This window comes from Gavialis gangeticus, unplaced genomic scaffold, assembly GCF_001723915.1.
Source record: "Gavialis gangeticus isolate Ggan-Ray unplaced genomic scaffold, GavGan_comp1, whole genome shotgun sequence".
In the NCBI taxonomy this organism is placed as follows: domain Eukaryota; kingdom Metazoa; phylum Chordata; order Crocodylia; family Gavialidae; genus Gavialis; species Gavialis gangeticus.
The window spans coordinates 44,487,350-44,505,508 of record NW_017729022.1 but is presented as its reverse complement, the minus strand read 5'-3'; the positions used below and the strand labels follow the sequence as shown (position 1 = coordinate 44,505,508).

General features: G+C 43.1%; 1 protein-coding gene across 1 annotated transcript in view; it reads left to right on the top strand.

The window, feature by feature from the left end:
- Window positions 1–17,075, top strand: part of CUNH12orf50 (chromosome unknown C12orf50 homolog) — a 66,942-nt gene extending 49,867 nt beyond the window's left edge. The window contains exons 9-12 of the mRNA XM_019514825.1: window positions 2,139–2,246; window positions 2,458–2,661; window positions 11,689–11,781; window positions 15,180–17,075. Coding sequence (XP_019370370.1) covers window positions 2,139–2,246; window positions 2,458–2,661; window positions 11,689–11,781; window positions 15,180–15,205 — 431 coding nt within the window. The 3' untranslated portion in view covers window positions 15,206–17,075. The remainder of the gene's footprint in view (window positions 1–2,138; window positions 2,247–2,457; window positions 2,662–11,688; window positions 11,782–15,179) is intronic.
- The last annotated feature ends 1,084 nt before the right edge of the window (window positions 17,076–18,159 follow it).

The window sequence follows — 18,159 nt, the reverse complement described above, 5'->3', positions numbered from 1 at the left end:
CCAGGAGCTGGGGCCAGGCAGGGCAGCCATGGGGGGGGAGGTGCTGGGACAGCTCCTGCCAGACGGGGGGGCCATCCCTGCTGCCCCCCTTCCCCCATCCTCCAGCTCCCCCTCCACCACCCCCTACTTACCAGGATGGATTCCAGGTCCAGCTCCCTGGTACAGTGAGTAGGGACTCCCTGAATCGCTGAAGCTTTCCGAATCTTTTCCAGACCAATTCGGAGAGCTTTGAATCGATTTGGACATTTCAGTTGGTCTCCTGATTCGATTCAGATTCAGAGTTTCAGCCACTGAATCGGGCCAAATGTCCTCCAAATCAAATTAGCACGTGAAGCTTCGCACAGCCCTAGTATTTATGCCAAGGCCCTTAATGTGTTTTTTACACTCAGTAACGTAGGGTGCTGACAGATGTGCAGCTCCCTGCTCTAACTCATGGTTAGCCTCTCCTCCGCCCAGTCCAGCCCCCCTCTCAGCTCTCATGCTGTCTGCAGGATGGGAGTGGGGAGAAGGAAGGGGGCGGGTTTTGCCCAGCCTGACTTGGAGGGGGAGAGGCTTGGGGAGGCTGTGAGGTGGAGGGGCTCCAATCCACCTGTCCCCCCTCCAGCTCAGGCTGGCCAGTCTGGAGCTTACCCACCTCCCTTCTCCCCACTCCCGTCTTGCAGACAGCACTGGAGATGGGAAGCCCTGATGATCATGCACAGGGACTGCCAGAAATTAACTATGGTACTTTGCTATGAAGCTCCTTCATCTGAACCCTCATTAGATGAGGGTTAATTTGTTGTGTAATCAGGTACTTTCGAAGTGCTCTGCAGCTGTGCACTTCTGTCAGGGCACAGCTGTAGAGCACTTTCAGGGATCTAATCATATGACAAATGTCACTTCTGTCAGCTCCCATAGTTGCTTTTCTGTGCTTTGGATCAATTTACATGGAATTCTACTCTGGGTGTAATATACTTACTTTTGAAAAGGACTATGATTTGCACATGCATGCTGCATAAGAGGCCTAGTTCATAGTTGTAGAGCAGTGGTTTTCAACCTTTTAAAATTTGTGGACTCCTAAAAATGTTGAATGGAGGCACAGACCCCTTTGGAAATTTCAGATGGAGGTGTGAACCCCTTTGAATTGTAAGTGTGGATAATCACATACTTTTGATTGATCGTAGTCATATTTTGTGGGCCCCTTAGACATAGTTTGCCAACCCCCAGGTATCTGCAGGCCACAGGTTGAAAACTATTGTTGTAGAATATATGCGTGAATTACAGTGGATATTTGTAGGCCATAAAATCTATGACACCTCAGTGTAGTATTAACTCAGATTTTCTGCCTTTTATTTAGGCATAATTTGAACTATAGTTTGGTCAAAAAGCATTACTTTAATAATACTGTATTTTTAAAATTAAATTTGAAGTCCACTTGCAAGATTTCATGAGCTTTTCCTTTAATACACTTCACATTTTTTGAAATATCATTTGTTTTTAACGAGGCAAAACTTGCTCATATTTCTACTTATCATGACTGTTTTCACAATTAGCTTTTTATTATGTAAAAGAAAGCTTTTTGTCCAAAAACAGCTTTATATGAAACGTGGGAAAGTAATTCTAGTAATTCTTTTTTCAAATCACCTTGTGGTGATTTGATGAATAAATGGGGTCCTTTCACTGATGGGCCACAACTGCTTGACATATAGTTAAGATGCAGTTAAAATATAGGAAATGAGCACAAAGACCACAATGCACGCAATTGCTATACAAGGACACAAAGGGAGTGGAACAGATTTCTTACATGTGCTTCTCTTTGAGGAAAGCAGTAGATAGACTATTATAAAGCTGAAGAACCCAGTCATGAAACACTAACAAAATAAGCGGATGGGAGAGAAGTAGTAAGCAGGGTATAACAACCTGACTTCCCAGGCTGTCATGTCAGCTTCTGATACTGGGAAATGCAGCAGAGAAGAAAAGGTTTTTGATGACCACAAAGGAATCTCTGACTATCAATACTTAAACTGAGAGAAATGGCTTTTGCAGATTGGTAAAACATCCCTGGTAATGATTACATCAGAGAGGAACCAGCAAAATCAAGAGATTTCATCATATTGTATATTTTCAAAAAGTGAATCCATGTCATTATGTTCCTTTAGGAATGAACTACACTGAACCTATAAAGAAACATCATTTTAAAGGAGTGAAGAAAAAGAAATGGATTTCTGAGGAATCAAAAAACTCATCTAGTACATATATGGGGAAAGGTATTTAAGGAAATACTTGACTAATTAGTTTTAAGTAACCAATTAAAAAGGGATAATGTCAGTTTCCATTTCTGATTCTCTGATGAAATCAAACACAACCTCCTATCAATTAAAAGGTGTGTTTTTGTATACTATGTATCCTTTATACTGATATGTCAGATATTGAGAACTATCTTGAAAGTTTGATGTAATGTATCTTTTTTACTTCCAGCAATGCATGGTTCTCACTCAAAAAGTGAAGCAAATTGCCGAAGAAGTTATCAAAGCCAGAATTCTGAGACTGCTTCTTATATTCCTTCTCTAAAAGCTTCTGGGAGAAGCACTTCCTTCTATTCACCAGAACCTGGAAGATCAACAAATGTGACCAACAGCAACGTCAGCTTCAGTAAAGAATCCAAACTGAATATATCTACAGGTGGGCTCTTAATTATACAAGATTCCTTGTCATCCTGCATACCATTGGGCCCAATTATTCCCTGCATCAATATATTTAAGTGACATTTGACTCATGTCAGATAATCTTAAACAGATTATTGCAAAATCCAGAAACAAAAATGAGAAAATGTCATTAAGTTCTGGGGAAGCCAAAAAGTAAAGGCAGCCACAATTTGCTTGAGTATCAAGTCCATTATATGCAAAAGGTCCACCATAAATTAGTTCCCACGTCCAGTCACTTGTTCTACCTGAGGAGAAGGGAATGGCCCATGGCCCCATCCCTACCATATTAGAAACTACTGTCCATTGGAGCACTAGCAATAACTGCAGTCCCTAGCAACGATTTTGACCAGGTCTTGAACAGAAGTGAAACAGGACAGGAGGAATTTCTTGTAAACCCAAGAACAGATTGATGATAATTTAGCACTGAAAATTTTCTTAAAACTTGTTGCATTATAGGCTGGGAACAGCTTATTGTCCCACTCTTTTGCATCTTTCTGGTTTGAGTTACTCATATGAGTTTTAAATCTGTCTTTTGAGATCTGCATAATTTGTAGAGAAATCTTGAAGTTTCTTAAAGACAGCATTGAGTATTTTATCATCTTATATCCCTGTAGCATGCAAACAGATTTAAAATGAAACTACTCCAAGGTTCACTATGTTAGAGTTTACTGAGAAAGTTATTGAAATTCTAAGCTATATACATGTTCATAGTATTTCATCCTGCACAGTCAGGCTATGATCTAAGCATTGCTTTTATGCCATCTGCTCTTCATTAGTTTCTTAATTAAATCCATTATCTACAAAGCATTCAAGACTTTTCAGTCAATTGGTTCAGGTATTATGTTGTCTCAGTGTACCTGTTTTCTTCTTTAGTTATTCTAGAGGGGGGGGTTTGGCCTTATTTCTTCTTACCTTTATATATGTGAAAAGGTAATTTAAGAATTCAATAAAGAGAGAGAGAGCACAAAAGGCTATGCTTTGGTTTAGTGTAATTAAATAAATTCTTTTATAATGTAATTAATTTTTAAAGCATTTTAAGATACTTTATAATCCAGTGTTCCATTTTTTACTTTAGTCTGTGTGCTGCATATTAATTCCAAAGATTATCTAATTGAACAACTCGGTAGTGAAAATCTTAGTTTCTCCCTAACAGACATTCAGCCTCTTTTTTCCCCTCAACAGGAGACCAAACAAACATCCTTCTTATGATATTACTTTCTATTATACAAACTGGGATTTGGACATTACTGAAGCTTTTTATATATTTTTTAAATCTATTGTGGCATTTTGTGATGTACAGTTTTAAGGTTGGTTAGTTGTCACTTTCTATTTCAGCCAGTCTGAAGACAGAATTAGTATTCTGCCTGCAGTTCTTTTAGCATGGCAACAGTGACATTTTCTTTCTGCACTTGTTCCATCTTTGAAGTAACCTACTGCCTTCCTGGCAATACCTAGTACATGTCAGGAATTTGAGAAGAAACCTTCAGGTCAGATTCTGAGGTCCTGTCTCTTTCATTCTGGCAGTCTGTTTTCCAAGTATAGCTTAAAGTTTGCACTATGGCCTTTTCTTTATTTTTAACTTCTGACCTGTCTTATTAAACTAACAAAACTTTAACTATCACTGGCAGTCCAGGAGCTTGGCTTTTCCTGCCCTTTGTGATTTCTGTTTCCAAAGGTATTTCTGGGAATTAGCAGTGTTTTTTTTGGACAAGCTTTCATTTCTCACTGCTGTCCCAAATAAGGTCATAGCCATACCACTCCATCAGAAAACATGACAGAGCCATCACAAATTCTGGCAATTTCTTTTTTTTTTCCTTTTTCTTTTCACAGATTCATAGATTGTAAGGCCAGAAGGGACCTTGGGAGATCATTGGGTCCAGCCCCCCTGCACCAAGCAGGAAAGATAACTGGGGGTCAGTTGACCCCAGCAAGGTGACTGTCTAGTCACTGTCTTCCTTTTGAAGATTTCCAGGGTAGGTGATTGTGCAACCTCTGGAGGGAGCTTATTCCACAGTCTGGATACCCTGACTGTAAAGAAGTTTTTCCTAATGTTGAACTTGAATTGCTTTTCCAGGAGTTTGTGACCATTTTGTGGCTAGTTTTTCCCTCAGGTGCCCTGGTGAGCAGTTGCTCACTAAGCCCTTGATGTACTCCGCTAGTGTAGTGGTAAGCTGCTACCAGGTCTCATCTCAGCCTTCTTTTCTTCAGGCTGAAGAGTCCCAGATCCCTCAGCCTTTCCTCATATGGCTTGCCTTTTAAGACTGATCATATGAGTGGCTCTTCTTTGGACTCTCTCAAGCTTGTATATGTCCTTGTTGAAGTGTGGTGCCCAGAACTGGGCACAGTACTCCAGCTGCGGTCTCACCAGCGCTGAGTAGAGCAGAAGAATCACTTCCTTGGTTTTGCTGGAGATGCATGTATTGATGCATGACAGAGTCTTATTTGCCCTACTGGCTACAGCATTGTATTGCTGGCTCATATTCATACCATGGTCTATTATTTCCCCCAGGTCCCTTTCATTCGTGGTGCTAGTCAGTTTGGTGCTGCCAAGCCTGTAGGGGTGTTGGGACTTGTTCATCCCAATGTGGAGCACTTTACATTTCTCAACATTGAACTTCATCAGATGTTGATCTACCCAACTTGCTAGCCTGTCTAAATCTGCCTATATCTATAGCCTATCTTCAAGTGTGACCACGCTTTCCCATAACTTGGTGTCATCCACAAACTTGGCCAGTGAGCTCTTTCTCCTCACATCCAAATCATAAATAAAGATGTTGAAAAGTATTGGACCAAGCACCGACCCATGTGGGATACCCCTGCCCACTTCTTGCCAAGATGACACAGATTCATTTCCTGTCACTCTCTAGGTCCTATCCTGCAGCCAGTTTCTCACCCAATTGACTGTCTCGGAGTTAAGCCTACAATCCTCCAATTTTCTCACAAGGACATTATGGGATACTAGATCAAAGGCCTTTTGGAAGTTTAGGTATACAATGTCAACCTGTTCTCTCATGTCCAGGTGGTGAGTTACCTGGTCATAAAAGGAGATGAGACTGGTAAGGCAAGACCTGCCCATGACAAAACCATGCTGGCTGTCATGCAGAATCTCACCTTCTGCAAGCTTATGACAGATAGACTCCTTGATTAACTTTTCTAGGATTTTCCCTAGGATGGAAGTTGAGCTGATTGGCCTATAGTTACCTAGGTCCTCCCTCCTGCCCTTCTTGTGGATGGGCACAACACTGGCCCTCTTCCAGTCCTCAGGGACTTCTCCAGAGTGCCACAAGTTGTGGGAGAGTTTTGCCAGGGGTTCTGCAATGTCTTTGGCCAGCTCCTTCAGCACTCTCAGGTGAACATCATCCAATCCCACTCACTTGTATATATATAATATTTTAATTGGTCATAAACCAATTCTTTGGCAATATTAGGAGGGTGATTATTCCTACCATGCTCATCCTGTACTGTACCTGGCATTGTTTTCCCCTTGGTCTGGTGAAAGACCGAAGCAAAGTAGTCAGTCAGGAGTTCAGCTTTCTCCTGGGTGCCAGTAACCAGCTCTCCTGAGTTGCTGAGCAATGGCCCCACACTCCCACTTGTTTTTCTTCTGTTCCCTATGTACCTAAAGAAGGACTTGTTGTTGTCCTTAATTCCCATTGCTAATCTAAGTTCGGTTGCCACTTTAGCCTTTCTTATCTGTTCCATGCAAATGAGGGCTGTCATGGAATAGTCCTTCTAGGGGCCTGGCCCAAGCTTCCATTGTTTATAAGCCTCTTTCTTCTTTCCTAAGAGGAAGACAAGAGGTCTTCCCAGCCCTTCTGTTACCTTTTCTCCTCATGGGAGTGGACTTCCTTTATGCTTCAAGGATCGTGTCCTTAAGGAACAACCACTCTTCATGCATACCTTTGGCCTTCGGTCCCTGGACCCGCAGCACTTCCCTTACTAATGACCTAAGCTTTTTTAAATTTTGCGTTTTTGAAGTCCAAGACTTCAATCCTGCTATCAGATTTGTGTGCCTTATGTTGGGCAAGTGAACATGATGATTTTATGGTTGCTGTCACCCAGACTTCCCTCTATATTTAAGTCAGTCACCAGGTTGTCTTCTTTGGCCAGGACCAAGTCTAGCAGAGTGTCACTTCTGATTGGCCCATGTACCTCTTGAGTCAGGAAGAGCTTTTCAAGAGACTGTTAGTTTTTCTCATACTCAGGATGACACCCTTATATGTGAAATTCCAGGATAGAATGGTCTCAGACTATTACAGACATTGAGAACATCCTCCTCTTTAACTTGTACATATCACACAAACAAAAGCTGCATTAAAAGAGCATTATTAAGGTTTTCATCAAGCATTTGTAAGTTACACAGCATTTGAAAATTATTTTTTTAATGTCTGTGCTTAGTAAAATGTCAAATATAGCTGATAGGCTACTATTTGCTTGGAGTAATTGCAACATCACAGTTAAGGTCAAGTTATTTATTGTACACACAAAGATGAATCCAACCCAGGTTCTTTTTCTATGAAAAACATTGCATTTTCCTCAAATTTTAATAACTTTATGTCTGACTAAATCTCATATATTTTAATCATTTTCAGATCAGTAATTTCTGAGTTTCTATCAATTCAAAATCAGACTAAAAATTTACATTCTGAGTGTAATGAATTTTAGCGATCATTAATGTAGAGGGGTAGAATATGTTAATTCAGTAGAGAGTATAGGAATCCTTTTGGTATTATGGAATCATCAAAGCATTTTGTTAATCAGAAGAAAAGATATTAATAGCAGTATTTGTTACAATTGCATCTGTATGCTCTATGGTTAGCTAGTGTGAAAGATACTCTGTTATGAGGAAGTATATGTAATGGTGTTATACCCTTTTTAGATTCAGAGCCCTCCTCCCTCTGACATGATTGGAATAACAGAGACTTGTTGGGATAGCTCGCATGACTGAACCATTGTCATGGGTGGATACAACCTGTTCAGGAAAGACAGGCAGGAAAGAATAGGAGGAGGAATTGTGCTTTATGTAAAAGAACCATATGATTTCTCAGAGCTCCAGTTTGAAACTGGAAATAGACCTGTTGAAAGTCTCTGGGTTAGGTTCACAGGGGACACCAACAAAGGTGATGTCATGGTGGGTGTCTGCTATAGATAGGGTGTACAGGATGAGGCTTTCTTCAAACAGCTAGCAGAAGTTTCCCAGTCACAGGCCCTGGTTCTCAGGGGGTACTTCAATCACCCTGACACTTGCTGAGAAGGCAATATAGCAGTGTGCAGGCAAGCCCGGAGGTTTTTGGAGAGTGTAGGGGACAACTTCCTGGTGCAAGTGCTGGAGAGGCCAACAAGGAACCATGCTGTTCTTGACCTGCTGCTCACAAACAGGGAAGAATTGGTGGGGAATGTAGTAGTGGATGGCAACTTGAGCAGCAGTAACCAATAGATGCTTGAATTCAGGCTCCAGAGGAAAAGAAGGAAAAAAGGAGAACAACAGAGTACAGACCCTGAACTTCAGTAAACCAGACTTTGGCTCAATCAGGGAACTGATGAGCAGCATCCCCTGGGAGGCCAGTCTGAGGGGGAGAGGAGTCCAGGAGAGTTGGTTGTACTTTAAAGAAACCTTACTAAGGGTGCCGGAATAAACCATCCCAATGTGCCGGAAGACTAGCAAGCATGGCAGAAGACTAGCTTAGCTCAGAAGAGAACTCTTCAGTAAGCTAAAATATAAAAAGGAAGCTTATAAGGGGAAACCTGGACAAACAGATAAGGAGGAGTATAAGGGTATTGCTCGGGTATGCAGGAATGAAATTAAGAAAGCCAAACCACAATTGGAGTTGTAGCTAGCAAGGGACTTTAAAGGTAACAAGAAGAGTTTTTACAAGTATGTCAACAACAAAAGGATGATCAGGGACAGTATGGGTCCTTTACTAAATTGGGGAGGCAACCCCCAGAAGACTGTGATGGGATTTAATAGCAGTCTTCAACTACCTGAAGGGTGGTTCCAAAGAGGATGGGGCTAGATTGTTTTCAGTGGTGGCACATGACAGAACAAGGAGCAATGGTCTCAAGTTGCTGCAAGGGAAGTTTAGGTTGGATATCAGGAAAAACTTGCTTAGAACACTGGAGCAGGTTACCCAGAGAGGTTGTAGACTATCTATCCTTGGAGGTTTTTAAGATGTAGCCTTGGGTGGGATCATCTTGTTGCCCTGTGGGGTCAGACCAACTCTCAGGATCTCAAAATTGCATTGTTAGACAGGAGGGTGTGACAATTGCACATATACAAACACACAAATCAGTTAGGTGCATACACACACATACACACACACACACATTACCAGCTCAGGCACATAAATATCCAAACCAGCCTAGGCACATGCATACCTATCACCAATTCAAGCGCATACACTATACACCCCAAAAGTTAGACAAAAATCAATTGTCCATACCCGCACACTCAGTACATGTACACAGATTACTAATTCATAAATCATATATCATCAATCAATGATATATACACACACACACTCACCAGTTCACACACGTACAACCCACCTACACATAGGTAAGTTCCTAACTTGGATGGCACGGTATATATGTGTGCTTGGGGTACCTGGGGGAAGGGTAAGGTGAGAGAGAGTTAATGTGTAGGGAGTGAAATTTGCCAGAACTGAGATTAGAACCATTGGACTAGAGAGAAACTGGCTGAGAAACTGAGGCTTGGGGTTTCTTAAGGTAGATTGGGGCTGGAAACTGAGGCAGACAGCTGAGATACTGGGGTGGGTGGGGCAGATAAGTGGTGGCAAGGAGGAGACAGCTAGGAAAAAGAGAGAGGCAGAAACTTGGGAGCCTGAGGCTGGAAACAGGCTGACAGCGTAGAGACTGGGGGGACAGATACATGGTGGCAAGGAGGAAACAGTCAGGAAACAGACAAAAACCCAACTCAGGGTTTGAAAATAACAGGTTTATTAAACAGACAACACACTACACAACCCTGTGAAGTTATTGGTACACACACACACACACACACACACACACAATGGCAGCAGGAGAAAGAGACTAAGTGGAAGGGTTGGAGTCCAGGTGGGAAAGAGAAGCAGAGTCCAAGTCCTTGGTTGAAGAGGGGGTAGGGGGTGATGGCTACTTATCCAGGCTGGAAAGGGATCCTTGTCCAGCAGGAGTTGTCCAGAGGGGCAGGTCACTGGCAGGGCTTCTGGATGGATAGGTAATGTGGCATGGTGCTGGTCCAGATGAAGACGGCATCCCAAAGAGTCAGTCTTCACTACCCCTTTTTATGGGGCAGACTACCTCTGATCTCCTATGGGGTGGGCCTGTCCAGGCAAAGTCAGTCCTGTTCCAGAGGGCTCCAGGTGTTCTTATTGAGCATGTACAGCCTTGGCACAATGGTGTTGCCTCATCTTTTGTTTCTTGAAAGCTGATGGGTGCTTCCAAGGGCTGGCTCATTGGTCCCAGTACTGGTGTTGATGGTTTGGTCATTCAGAGGGAGCTATTTTTAGACCTACTGCCTTTGTCTCTCAAGCGTCCTCATTCATTCCCTTTCATTCAGGAACCAAATTACATAGGAGAGGTAGGTGTGAGTCATGGGTTGCACAACCAGGCCTGGGGACAGGATGGAGACTTGACAAACAAAATGGAAACTTGACATGACTTATGCTAACTTACATATATAGACCTAAATCATATAATACCAGTAAAACAGTAATATGGAACAGTAACAATCAATATAAACATAATAAACATACAATATAAAGAAGGAGAAAAAAACAAAACAAATACAACTTGCTACCAAAATAGAATGCTGAAGCTTATCCTATGTCTTAGCTCATTTATACTTATCTATAGGGAATAGAGAGGGAAAGAAAAAGTCAGAAATGGTTGGGCAAGGGGAGGGAATGTATTTTAAAAGAAAAAAAAAGAAAAACTGGGGGGTTTGCTACAATCTAGTTGGGGATGGGTTCTGCTTTGAGCAAGGGGTTCAACTAGATTACCTCCTGAGGTCCCTTCCAATCCTGATTTTCTATGATTCCCCACTTTTTTGTATTTGGCAGCATCCTTGATTGAGAACTACTGTTGGGCTGCTTCACCTCTCAGTGGTTCTCAACAGAGTGAAACCGTCACCACCAAATAATTGCCCCACACACCTAGTGCAGAGACAGATTCGGAAGGGCTGTAACGTGCATACCTTCCTGCTTTATTACAATTCTTTGATAAGTCTAAAGCTGGCAGGAGAGCCAGCTCATTGTGCAGCCCTTCCTGGCCTGAATCTTCATGGAGTCTCATAGAAACAAAGGCATGCAGAGCTGATGTCACTGCACCACATGCCTCTGTTTTGGGGTAGAGTATGTGGGGAGCAGATCAGAAAAAGCTGCCACACAAATGGGGCCTCGTGCCTGCTTTAGGATTATCAGAGAACCCTAATGAAGCAGGAGACCATGTATGTGCCATAGCCCTTCCTGGTCTGGCTGTGCACTAAGTAGAGCACTTCTACTTGGCCACAGTGGTAGCACTTGTGCCATGGCACCCCTGAGGGGGTCTCACAGCACCCTGGTTCAGAACCTATGGTATAGGACAACAGCACAAGACTGCCTTTTGTTATATTTCCTCAGTACTATTCCATGCATCCAAAATTTAAGTTTAAAGAGATATATAAGGAATAGACTTTGCTAATCCAGGGGCATTTATGCCACATATGAGAAGGTCTTCTACAAAGGAAATGTTGTGCTGCCTAATCCCATGATCTCAGTGGAAAAAGTTCTTCTGGGAGCTTCTATGAGTCTCCTGAAAACATGATATAGGAATACAATTAATTTCTTAACATATTGGTGACTAAGTCCTGATTTAATGTTATTTTTTATTTCAAGATGGCATGTAATTTGTGTGATGTGTCAGTTGATACCTTAGCTAATAATATTGTTTAGCTTGTGTAGCAGGATAAGAATCTGTGTACTATAATTGCAAGCAAAAGTATAAATATATATATATTTTCCTACAGACAAATGCACTTCAGCATCTTACAATACACCAATTTGGAGAAAAAGAAGCCCACATACAAAAGCATACTCTAAGTCTGAAAAAATCTATTCAGGTACCTGCTTTAAAGCATTACTTCCAGTACATGTTAAAAATGACATCTCTGTTTTAATTATGTCTCCAGCTAGAATCAGGAAAACACTTTAAAAAGATATCCAGCCTAAAAATTACTGTTTTTAAGTGGTACTAAGAAGTCTGAGTTGTTGGCTGTTTCTTGTTGAGACTATGTTCTTTTACACATTAGCTCAAGAACTACTTCTTACAGGTCACTATTATGTGTGCTTGTAATATGTCAGACAGATGCATGACTTCCTCTATAGACAAGAACTAGGCAGTTTTTACTGAATAGAATGGCCAGTGGCTTGTAGTGGTGGACAAAGTAGTATGGTTTTGTAAACTAGATTACCAAAAGTTAGGCTTTTGTCCCTTTCTAGTGGTTTCTCCATGTATAATATTTAATGTGCAGTAGCTGGAAGTTAGGGGACTTATGTCCAGAGCCACAAAAGGACTTAGGCACCTACAATGCCTATACATGAGCAGGGAGTGGTTGCTCCAACGCACTGTAATTCCAGTGCATTGGAGTAGACTCTATTAATCAATTCTTCTGGAGCATGACAATTACCATGCTCCAGCAGCCTCCCGCATCTCATGTATCAGCATTCCCACACTTCAAAATGGTGGCAGGGGTGCTTTCAATCTGGCCAGTGCAGCTATTGAATCCGGCTTACAGAGCTAGAGTTTGGCAGTGTTCAGTGGCAGGAGGATTTGCTTGCACTGCACCATGAGTAGCTGGATGGCTGGGTGGCTGCAAGCTTCCCTGTGCCTCACCAGGCTACGCTCTTCAGCATTTAGTGTTGGCTTATGCAGCTCCTCGCTTAGTTTGCTGGCTGTTGCAAATCCTATTCTGTGGTGTATTCACTTCCATGATACTTTTCTCTTTATTGCAATAAAGTATAATTTCTATTATAAGTTCTACACATCTAACTCAGCTGTGGATTTCACTTTGGGAGCTGGGTAGGTGCCTAGAAGTTGGGTATGGTAAACCGTAGTGGCATCTTTCACTCAGCATCTATCTGAGACAAGGAGACCTATCAATTACATAACTTGTACTGCTTGTGGTGATGTCTCTGTGATCCTCTCCTGGTTCCAGGTATGAGAATTGCTATGTGGTTCAGGGTAAGTTCTTTCTGTACTGTATCAAAAAGCCTTACCTCAAAATTCTTACTTTAAACAAAATCCTCTAGTTGACAAATGCCTACTAATGGGCTGGAATGCATTGCCTGACCTGCTGGAATTGATGCTGCTAAATTAGTAAGTTTTTCAGTGCAGGATCAGGCTCCATGGTTGACTAACTGAGGTTATTAAACAACCTATAACAGATTTTTCCATTTACTTATATTTTTGCAAGTCACCTATATAGATTGTATACATGTTGTTGTACATCTTTAATACGTACAGACACTGTGGCAGAGCAGCACTGGGGTGCTCGCCACTTAGTGGGCTGTTGCAGGTGACAGATAAGCCTGCATGGTGAGCAGCAGGGAGACACCCCCTGCCCCGGTAGCCATTTAAAGGGACAAGGTGTGTGACAGCACCTTTGGTGTCTGCCACTTTGAGGCTGAGAGCAGGCAGCTGGCAGGTGCAGGCAAGCCCTGATGAGGTGGCCATTTTAGATCCGGGCCCACATGGCTGAAGCAGAAGTCTGCTGCAAGCAGCTGAAGGACAACACCTGTCTGAGCTGCTGCTCACAACACCTTGGAGGTAAGGGCAGGAGCTATGGGGAATGTGGGAGGCTCCTGGTCCTGGATATGACTGAAAAGTGCACCCTGCTGGGGAAAGATGGTTTGGTGGAGCTGCCCATGGCAGGGTAGCTCCCCAGAAATGCCAGGCCAGTTGCCGCTCCAGTGAAAGGTGGGGAAGGGCACCTTATAACTGCAGCCCCCGCAATCTGGTGGGTAACCCAGGGAAATACGGCCTGTGTTTGGAGTAGCCCAAGAAGGTGGACCTGTGTGAGAGAGAGTGGGCGAGCAGTGCTAGAACCTAGACAAAACCTTCGACTGGTCAATGCTGGAGCCAGGACTAGGATGACAAAAGGTCTAGAAAACCCACCGTGAGGGATGCACAGAGCCAGGGGGTCTGGGGTTCTGACTGGCCTGGAGGTGGGCCAGGGCCGGTGTGGCCAAAGGTCCCAGAGGGGAGCCACACCCAGGAGGGAAAGAGGTCTAGGGAGCTGACAGCCCAGAATGAGGATGGAGTAGACCACCTGAGTAGGAAGGATCTAGTTGTGGTCCAGACTCGAATGTTATGGGGCCCAGTGTGAGGCCGGAGACATTAAGACCCTATGAGGCCATCTGTGACGCATGGGCCATAGTGTAGGGATGGTATGGATCTGTGGACAGCGTCCCTGGCACTGGGGCACAAAATGGGCAGTCTCACGCACTTTTACACCAGTTTTAGGAACAGCAAATTGTGGCAGGCAAGACCGGGTGGACTGCCCATACAGGGACAGGTGGGTGGGCTATGTTGAGATCCAGCTCCAAGTTAGCCCCCTGTCACAGACACATAGTCACAAAAGGTTAAATTCAATAAAGGTCTGAGGTACATAAATTCAGTCCAAAATTGCAATTCAGATATCTCTTGTTCTGTTGTTGCCCACCCCTGGAGGCATTTCAAGCTTACTAGATACCTCTGATTTTTAAACTTTACCAGGCATCTAGAATTCTGCTTCCACATATACCCAGTATTCTCCTGGTCTAAGCAGCTCAGCCCTGTCTCCTACCTAATCCTAGTGGAGATCCTGAAAACATGTGTTGCTCAGCCTAAGTCTTTTGGTAGGTTGTTTGTTTGGGCCTCTCATACTGAGGAGGAAATTAAGTCCAGGTCTTCCACATCCAGGTGAGAACTCTCAGCCCTAAGCTATTACATAAAAGGTAGGTGATACCACCACCACCACTTATTGCATCCTTTGAACGAATATTTATAGGCACCCACCATTAAGAGAAGGTTTCAGGTTGTGGAACCTAAGTAAATGGAGATTTCTACCTACTGCCTTGAGTTAGATGCCTAATTATGAAAAAGGTGGGATTTCAGATGCAGTTTTTGGCTAGCTCTGGGGACCTTCCTACTCAGCATGCGTGCTTTTTCTGGAACCCAGTCTGAGGCATCCAGTTCTCCCTATGCCTATACATGCCACTCTGTGGTCAGGTGCCTAAGTCTTTTACTGAATTTAGCTCATAGTACTTAAAGCTGCATTTTAGGAAGTTGTTGAGTAAAAGATAGTATAGGAATTTGAGAATGTGTGCATATTATTAAGACTTGGCCATTTCTCTTTATTTAAATAAAGTATAAATACTATTATAAATTCTAAGCATTTACACTCTGAATAAGTCTTCAGAAGAACATATTCATAATATAATATACAAAATTTTGCTCTGTTATGTATTTTGACTACAGAGCCAAGAAGAAGTGGAAGCAAATAAAAAGCCAAGACTGATTTGGAGAAATGAACGAAAGAAAACCACGATACCTCATACAATTTACAGAAAAAATTATAAAAATGCAAAATCAAAGAATAAGATTACAAAGTACTTCACACTGACGATCTGAAGATGATAAAATGCAAATTCTAAAAATAAGATGCAAGAAGTACACTGTAGTGTCTCAAACCTGATAAAAATGCAAATTAAAAAAGTCTATGCTGCATGTGTGGTTATGAAGATCTGCGGCATATTCAGCGTGTTGCTGAAGTTTAATCTAGTTGGAAATGTTGACAATTCAAGTCATTATTTACCTTTGACCCTGGCTGTACAGTACAAATTGAAGCAAACCCTTATTTTTGATCTATATAAAGAAAAGAACCTTGAATCTAATAATAGATACTGCTAGCTGGACTTGCTAGCAAATCTGAGTGGCACTTCAGAAGGATTTCAGTATACATACCAACTTTGACACACTCCACACAGGGACAGCTTTGATATGGTTTTGGATTGTAATCATTTAACTCTTACCCTGATATTTGGTGACTGACTATTCACTTGTTCCTGAAGGTTTGCTATTAATTGCAAGGAAAGGAGAATTGGATTGTGAATAAGATGACCAGACTGATAGTTAACTGTGGTAAATTATTCCAAACATTTTAAAGCTAAAATTTAAGAGATTATTCAAGAAGATGGAGAACAAAGCTGAGATGATGATTTGAATTCTCAATGCATTTACAATTAGCAGTGAACATCTGCTAGAGTTTGACTAGGGAACCTCTTTTTCTTATCTTTTCCTCATTTTCCCTGCATGGTTTTGGCTTAGTGAAGCAGAAAGAAGCAACCTGTTATCTGGGAGAACTGATGTTTGATTCAGTCTGATTCTAAGAGTGTTTTATCAGCCTGTTTCATGAGGAAAGGAGAGAACATTGTGCAGCAGCATGGTGAGTGCCCCTTCACTTCATGCTGAGACAGGAATTTGAGGCTGGACAAGGAAGTTATAAAGCATTTAGCAGGAGCAAGTGGAGTGGAATTGGGCAAAAACAGAGATCACAAGCTAAATTAAAGAGCACACAGGAAAAGTCCAATTATCAAAGGAACAGAACAATTAAAAGTAAATGCCTTCAAAAGTTTAAAAAGGAGAATGGAATAGTATTGCCTGGAAAACAACCTACAGCAGGTCAAAATTTTTCATGGAAAAGACTGACAAAGAAGAGCAATAACAAATTTACAAAGTAATAATTACAGTCAAGATTAAGATTATGCATAACCTATTACAAACAGGCTTGCAAGATTGCAGAAAATACATCAGAAAGACACTTTCAGAGATGCTGCATCATTAGAATTACAGAGGTATTAGACCTATGCAAGTGGATTCCCGTTCAACCTTCCAAGGGACATTGTTTAAAGTTTCACATCCAGATGTCTGACTGACTGATCTGCCACACCTCATACTCCTGTATAAATATGAATATGAAATTATCAGAATTAGAGCACAGTTTTGAAACTAACAAGTTATCTAAACAACTGTAGTTTATTGTGTGGGTTTTTTAATAGGAGCAGATGCGCAAGCCCAGAAATAATTAAATGCTTTCCTTTTAACTATTTTCTAGCAAACTTTTGATCTTGCATTACTGGAAGTTTTTCATTACAAACCGAAATGAACACTCCAGTCCAACCAGACACAGCATGTTTCAGTTTCAGTTTTAATAAATGGATTCAAGCTTATGGATTTTCCCTGGTTTTTCCAAGACTGAGAAGAACTTTATTCTTCTTTCATTTTTCATGATGTTTAAGGTGGCAATACCTCACAAGGGCAGTTGCTCTTACAGGTTTACTATCATCACACATGGCCAATGTCTTGAGATAATTTGGTCCTTGTCACGGAGCGGTGACCCAGGAGTGGCCGTGAACTCTCCTGGCGCCCCTACCGTGCCAAGTTGCCCATCTAGCACCCTCGTTCTCGCCCACCACGACTTTGATGGTTCTACAGTATTAATGGGAGGCTGCCTTTACTTGACCCCTTGGACCCGGTGCTCTCACCCTTCCAGTCCCTGCTCTATACCAAACAGGTTCTGGTGCCCCAACCCTATAGGCGTCGCGTGGCTCCTTCCACCCCCAATACCATGCCCCAAGCCTCTCAGCTGTTCCGTACGTTATCTCGTCAATGCTGTTGCCCGAGTGACCCCTCTGGGGTGACTCACTCATATGCTCGCCCTCACCGGGCTCCCTGATATCTCGTATGCGCCCGCTCCCAGGGCTTCTCCGAATACGCACCCGCTCCCGGGGCTTCTCAATAAGCTCGCCCCCCTTCTGGGGCTTCTCAATAAGCTCGCCCCCCTTCTGGGGCTTCTCCCGTACAGGCAGTGCCCTACTGGGGCCTGTCTCTCCACGCTCACCGTGTGCTCACCCCCACAGGGGCCTGTCTCGCATTCCCTGTGCTCACGTCGCCCGCACAGGGACCTCATCTCCCGCGCTTCCCGCGGTCGGGCTACCCTCACTGGGGTTTCGTCTCCCGCGCTTCCCGCGGTCAGGTTACCCGCACTGGGGTTTCGTCTCCCGCGCTTCCCACGGTCAGGGCTCAGGTGGCCTCAGCCTAACCTGGCCTTCAGACCCCCTTCCTGGGTCCTATGCCCTGCTCGGGCTCCTCCCGATACTGCCCCACTGGGCTGGGGTCGGGACACCCCAAAACGCAGCGCCACTCTCCGTCGCTCAACCTGCTGTACCTTCTCTGGCACCAGATTGCTGTGCCCTTCCAGGGCACCAGGAACCCCCATGCTACTGGGGAGCTCCCCTGAAGCCTCCTTCAACCCCTACAGCCTCTCCCGGTCCTCCGGTGTTACACAAACAAAGAAATAGAAAACACAAAGCCATAAGCCAACCGGCTGTAACACCAAAATAAGCCTCCTGGCTATAACATAAATTCTGTGCCACCCTGGCTCTCCTTCATCCCTGCC